Raw genomic sequence first — 6002 nt, 5'->3', positions numbered from 1 at the left:
GTAAAAAAGAAGTTTATGTAGTGTTCAAACAGATGAGCCAGATGCCTGGATTAGCAGAAGCATTTACACTCACTAATCCACAGTTCACGCCACGTCAAACAAAGCGGCGAAGTCGCAGCCACCACCTCCTCCTCTTGGCTTCCGGCCACCTTCCGGCCGAACCAGCCAGACCCTTCCCACGTCCCCATCGGTCCGACGCACCCGACCCCGCAGAGGCCCCACCCGTCATACTCCGCGCCCATATCCTCGCGCAAACTTATAAATTATTCCGTACACGCAAGGCTTGGCGCAGGGAGCCGCCCCATTTTACTCCAACCACTCTCTCTCCCCCGCTATCTGCTCGAGCGTTTCCCCTCTCTCGCTCTCCTCCCAACGTAAGCCGACCCCGACCCCGACCCCTGTTCCACCCTCCCCCGCACACCAGCTGCTCGCCGAAATGCCGGCGCGGGGGCTCCTCCGCGCCCTCCCGCTCCTCCTGGCGCTGCTGCTCGCCGGCCCTCCGTACGGCGCGGCCGCGGGCAACGGGACGTGCCCGCTGGACCTGACCTACGTGCCCACCTTCCCGTGGGACCCCGCCCCGTGCGCGGGGGCCGCGCCCAACATGACGGCCTGCTGCCAGACGCTGCTCTCCGTGCTCGCCATCGGCCTCGCCGGCCGGCTCCGCTCCACGGGCCAGTTCCGCGTCCCGTCCGCGGCGGCCTCCGCCGCCTGCATCGCCGACTTCGCCGACGCGGTCGCCGCGGCGCCGGCCTCGCTCCCGGGCGCCTCGCTCGTGCACTCCTGCTTCCCGTCGCCCGACGAGTTCGCCGTCTCCCCGTCCTTCTGCGCCGGCGTCACCACCGCCGCCGAGTACCGGGCCGTCGTCGGGAACGCCTCCGTCGCGGGCCTGGACGCCGCCTGCGGCCCCGACCTCTCGTCCTTGCCCATCTGCGACCGCTGCCAGACCGCCGGCATCGTCGCCACCTCCCCCCTCATCGCCGCCAGCGCCAACGCCACGGCCGAGTCGCAGCGGAACTGCTTCTACCTCACCGTCATGTACGCCGCCGGCATCTCCAGCGCCGAGGGACCCACCTCCCCCACCGCCGCCCATTGCATCCTCGGCCTCGGCCTGTCCACCCCTCCCTCCCAGCGCTCCAAGTCCAACAACGCAGCCATCTACGCCACCACCATCCCAATCGCCTTCATCCTCGCCCTGTCGGCCCTCGCATTCTTTGTCTGGAGAAAGACAAGGCACGCCAAGAAGAAGAAGAGGAACCACACCATCCCTGAGGAGGGGTCGGAGGACCGGCGTCCGCACCTAAGGCCCAACACCGGCTCAATACTCTTCGACATCGCCGAGCTGTCCAAGGGGACGGACAACTTCGCGGACCGAAACCTCATCGGCCGCGGTGGGTTCGGAGTTGTCTACCGCGGCGTGCTCGCGGATGGGTCTGTGGTTGCTGTCAAGAAGATGCTCAACCCAGAAATGGACGGCGGTGACGAGGAGTTCACCAACGAGGTGGAGATCATCAGCCACCTCCGGCACCGGAACCTGGTGCCGCTGCGTGGCTGTTGCATTGTCGACGACGACATAGAGGAAGGGAAGCAGATGTTCCTGGTGTACGACTTCATGCCCAATGGATCGCTCGAGGAGTTCATCTTCCAGGACAGAGTAGGAAGCAGCAAGCGGGCGGCATTGACATGGGCACAACGCCGGAACATAATAATGGATGTGGCAAAGGGGCTGGAATATCTGCATTATGGTGTCAAGCCTGCGATCTATCACAGGGACATCAAGGCGACCAACATATTGCTCGACAATGAGATGCGGGCACGCGTGGCGGACTTCGGGCTAGCCAGGAGGAGCCGAGAAGGGCAGTCTCACCTCACGACGCGGGTTGCCGGCACACATGGCTACCTGGCGCCGGAGTACGCGCTCTATGGACAATTGACAGAGAAGAGCGACGTCTATAGCTTCGGCGTTCTGGTGCTTGAGATATTGAGCGGGCGGCATGTGCTTGACATGACGGCTTCGAATGGGCCAGTGCTGATCACCGACTGGGCGTGGACGCTCATCAAGGCTGGCCAGTCAAGGGAGGTGCTCGACGATGCACTGTCGACGTGCGAGAGCCCAAGAGGTGATGCCATCAAAAGGTTTGTTCTTGTTGGAATCCTGTGCGCTCATGTGATGGTCGCGCTCCGACCGACCATCACCGAGGCGGTGAAGATGCTTGAGGGGGACATGGACATACCAGAGATACCAGATCGGCCGCTGCCATTTGGGCACAACTTTTTGATGTTCAGCGAAGCTGGGAGCAACTTCAGCGCTTCTCCGGCTATCAGCGGCCCTTTAATGGATAATGGGGACATGCTTAGGTGATGTAATTCTTGTGTTTGTTCTGGTCAACTGAAGTTCAGAGCTGTGTGTCATTACCTCTTGATTGTATTGACTTTCTGAATGAGGCATTCAAATGCCCAAAATGGCATTCACATCAAACTTTGTTACTTTGGCACCTTGGCCATCATCACTAACATTCAAGCCACACTGTAACCAGGATAGGCAGCAATTATACAAGCATCTTGACAGGGACAGGAACTGTCTTAGTTAAAGTTATGTGCTGGGAACCAACTAGCGCTGTTAAGTTCATCAAGCCAGACATGAAAAGGAAGATACATTTTTAAGGTTGCACAAGGAAATTGAAGCTGGCAGTTGTGGCCTGCAGGTAGAGGAGCTTCAGTTGACACAGGCCGTGGCAGGATTCGGTGGCCTACTTGTCTTCCTGCAAGTTGGGGTGGCTGGGCTGCAGCCGGAAGGTGAACGGCATCTGGGAAGTGAAATCCCTACCCTGATGGTACCCGAGCTCCATCTCCCTCATGCCGCTGCTCAGGTCGTCCTGCTGGTGCTGGAAACAAGAGGAGAACTTCAGCGATTTCTCAGCTTTTGGGTTACTTATCAGTAAAGCAGAAAGTGCGGTTACCATTCACTGAAATTTTAACCTATGCAGTGAATTATGTTATTACAGTTTCAGTTATTCAATTGGACTGGGTAGAGGTGATTCGGTTTGCAGGGTATGAAGACAGGCATGCTGTTTTTAAAAATAGTGCAGCAAGGAACTATTGTAGTGGCGAGTTATTTGGTTGCTGAGTAGATGACTCTGATCAGCCACATTAAGTACTGATCAGTGGTCTAACTGCATTAGCAACACTTTACTGAAACCAAGATAATGCCCTTGGAGGATATGATTATGCTCCATTTCACTAGTTGGCAAAAGATGATGCATGTCTGCAGTTCCGCAGGGTGATTAATTCTAGACTGAAGAAAGCAAGGAAGTACTCAAGAATTACCATCCTCAGAGCCAGCAGCTTGTGCTCCTCCTCCAGCATCTTCTCCTGCGGTAAATCACAAAGGAGGAGCATGATCAGAATTTTCTTTGCCAATAAAAAGCAGATCTTTGCAAATTCTTCTTCAAGAAACTCCCATGGTGTACAGAAGGAAATGCAAAGAGCAGTGGTAAATTTAGGGCCCATACATTCCTCCTGTGCATCTTCCAGTGGTCCATCTGCAACAAGGAGACGGCACCAACATCAGAGACAGACAACAATATTCCACAAAACAAAGATGAAACACTTGCAACCTCTGAATTTTGTACACCCAGCATGCATTACCATCTTGTCCCTGAGGTTGGTCTGGCCGTTCGTGAGAGCTTCCTCGATGGCGATCAGTTCCTTGGGCTGCAGGGAGTTCACATCCTCGCCTTTCATATGCCTGCACCGTTAATCAGCTGCCGCAATGAGTCATACTCATACAAACATTGAAGAGCCGCAGGTAGAATTGGAAAGAGAGAGAAAATCAAAGCTGGATGGAACAGCACTTGCCTGAGCTCGATCTGCATGTTGTCGTTCTCCTTCTTCACCCTGTCGATCTCTGCGCTGATGCTCTGAAAAACAAAACATCTCCAGGGCTTTCAGACTCTGAACATGTTTATTGGATGTGTGCTGAAAGAAACCGCTGAGGTAGATCAGGCAAGAACCTTGTGCTTCTCGTCCCACAGGATCTTGCCGGAGTTGGTCTGGTACTTCTCCAAGATCCTCGGTAGCCTGACAGACAGCAAAGGCAAAGTTAGCAGCTTCGTGACCGGCTTAAAAAGAAGAAGAAGAAGAAGAAGAAGAAACAGAGCCCTTGGCTAGAAGCACAATAAAGGGTGAGAGAGGGAGGAAGGGGAGAACAAGTTACGTGGTCTTGGGCGTCCAGAAGTCGTAGAGCTTGCCGGCGCTGGAGAAGATGACGACGCCGACCTCGGCGTCGCAGAGCACGCCGATCTCGCGGGCCTTCTTCACCAGCCCGGCCCGGCGCTTGGCGAAGGTCACCTGGCGGTTGGACGAGTTCTCGATCCTCTTGATCTCGATCTTGCCGCGCCCCATCCCAACAAGCTCCTCGCTCGCCGAGAAGAAAGAAAGAGGACCCAGGAGCACCCAAGACCCGGAAGACTCCTCCTCCCTTGTCTCTGTGGAGTGTGGACGGCTGGGAGCGGCAGCGGCCTGTGGTGGTGGCGATCTTTATGGGCGGGCGTGAATGCCATGGCCGGGGGGAGGTTGGGGGGAGTAAAGGAGGGTGGCTGCCATGGAGGGAATGGAGGTGAGGGGGCTTTCGGCTCGCCCCAGGGTCGGATGGCCGGAAATGGAAACTGCTCGCGTGCTCTGCTTCGGTTCGTTGCGGTTGGATTTTAGCTGACCCTGGCTCGCTCGCTTGCGTTGGAGGGAAGGGGGCTCCCGTTTGATCGGCGGACACTTCACGCGCTCTCCCATGTCTCTCTCTCTTTCCCTCCTCTTTTTTCCCTTTCATTTCATCCCTTTCCCCTTTATTTTTGCGGGGAGCGTCCTCTCTTCCTTTATTATGGTTCATTCATAGACTCCCTTTTTACCCTTCTCTTTGGCAGTAATTTTTTTCTTGGATTATGTACTTTTTTTAGTGGATTATATACTTTTCAAAAGTAGAGCTAACAACCTAAATCATTATAATTTAATTTCCATTCAGAAATTGCTTACCACATATACCGTGGTCCTAGGCAGTAATCTTGTGGGAGCAGTGCTACAGGTCCGACGATTTTTAAGACGATGCTTGTATGATGATGGAATGAAATTGCTACTTGAACAAGGATCATTTTACAGGAAATTAGTATGATGGAATAAAATCGATTGCCGGCTGGGCCATTCTGGACAGCTTTCCGCCCATGCAGATGTCGACGGTCGACGTGTGTGACTTGCGGCAGCTCGTTCGGGCGCGGATGAGCACGGGCTCCGGCAATGCCCGCGCTGCCCTTGACACGTTTGACGGAATGACCGAACAAGAGTCCGTGTGTTTTTTTTGCTCTTGTCCAATCAGATTTTAGCACAAACCATTAGTTCATTTCGCTCATGATGAATGCTTGCAAACCATAATCATGTAGGAGGCATTTTTGTTGAACATGATCAAGTGGGAGAAGGCACATGCCGTCCATGATGTCGTGGCTACCAAAATTTCGTTCATATGGACGGGCACTTTTTCGATGAGGGAGAACAAGAAGGAGGAGAGGTCAACCCTATGTTGAATGCGCAAAAGGAAAGGATGAAGTGGGACCGGAAGAGGGCGGAGAAGAAGCTGGAAATTGAGAGGGAGAAGATCGAGTTCGAGAAGCAACAAGCTGCGATCAAATGGGAGCTCGAAAAGGCCAAGACATCTGGTGACATGGAGCTTGAGAAAGAGAGGTTGCAACTCGAACGGGACGTGGAAGATGCGAGGATCATGTTGGCGGACGAGTCCCTCTTGAATGAGCATGTGAAGAAGTGGCTTGTGGACAAGAAGATGAAGATCAACGACTGTAGGAAGTACGAGGCGGCGAGGGCGGCTGCGGCTCGGGTGCAGGCAGAGCAGGACGAGCAGGAGCAGGCGCCCAGCCAGTGATCCGACGCCACCCGTCATGTCGGTCATTGATTTCATTTTGTCATGTCCGGTATGTTGAATTATGATTTGCTTTGCTTTCTTT

The 6002-nt window shown here is 54.6% G+C and overlaps 2 protein-coding genes across 2 annotated transcripts; one reads left to right on the top strand and one right to left on the bottom strand.

Annotated features, from left to right (window-relative positions):
* The first annotated feature begins 301 nt into the window (after positions 1–301).
* Positions 302–5007, top strand: LOC119280168 (probable receptor-like protein kinase At1g11050). The gene has a single exon (XM_037561118.1). The coding sequence runs from the start codon at positions 437–439 to the stop codon at positions 2357–2359; it is 1923 nt and encodes a 640-aa protein (XP_037417015.1). The 5' UTR covers positions 302–436; the 3' UTR covers positions 2360–5007.
* LOC119280178 (MADS-box transcription factor 4-like) lies at positions 2502–4436 on the bottom strand. The gene is made up of 7 exons (XM_037561128.1): positions 4214–4436; positions 4011–4077; positions 3856–3917; positions 3646–3745; positions 3510–3539; positions 3325–3369; positions 2502–2882 (listed from the first exon to the last, which is right to left on the bottom strand). Exons 1-7 carry the CDS (start codon positions 4399–4401, stop codon positions 2748–2750), a joined length of 627 nt encoding a protein of 208 aa, XP_037417025.1. The 5' UTR covers positions 4402–4436; the 3' UTR covers positions 2502–2747.
* Positions 5008–6002: the final 995 nt, after the last annotated feature.

Source organism: Triticum dicoccoides, chromosome 1A (assembly GCF_002162155.2).
Source record: "Triticum dicoccoides isolate Atlit2015 ecotype Zavitan chromosome 1A, WEW_v2.0, whole genome shotgun sequence".
Classification (NCBI taxonomy): domain Eukaryota; kingdom Viridiplantae; phylum Streptophyta; class Magnoliopsida; order Poales; family Poaceae; genus Triticum; species Triticum dicoccoides.
The sequence above is the reverse complement of the archived record's forward strand: the minus strand, read 5'-3'. Positions and strand labels throughout refer to the sequence as shown.

Coding starts and splice junctions, on each gene's coding strand:
- LOC119280168 (XM_037561118.1), top strand. CDS start 437: ATGCCGGCGCGGGGGCTCCTCCGCGCCCTCCCGCTCCTCCTGGCGCTG.
- LOC119280178 (XM_037561128.1), bottom strand. CDS start 4,401: ATGGGGCGCGGCAAGATCGAGATCAAGAGGATCGAGAACTCGTCCAAC. Junction 4,078..4,213: donor TTCTGGACGCCCAAGACCAC/GTAACTTGTTCT, acceptor GCTGTCTGTCAG/GCTACCGAGGATCTTGGAGA. Junction 3,370..3,509: donor GGAAGATGCACAGGAGGAAT/GTATGGGCCCTA, acceptor GATTTACCGCAG/GAGAAGATGCTGGAGGAGGA.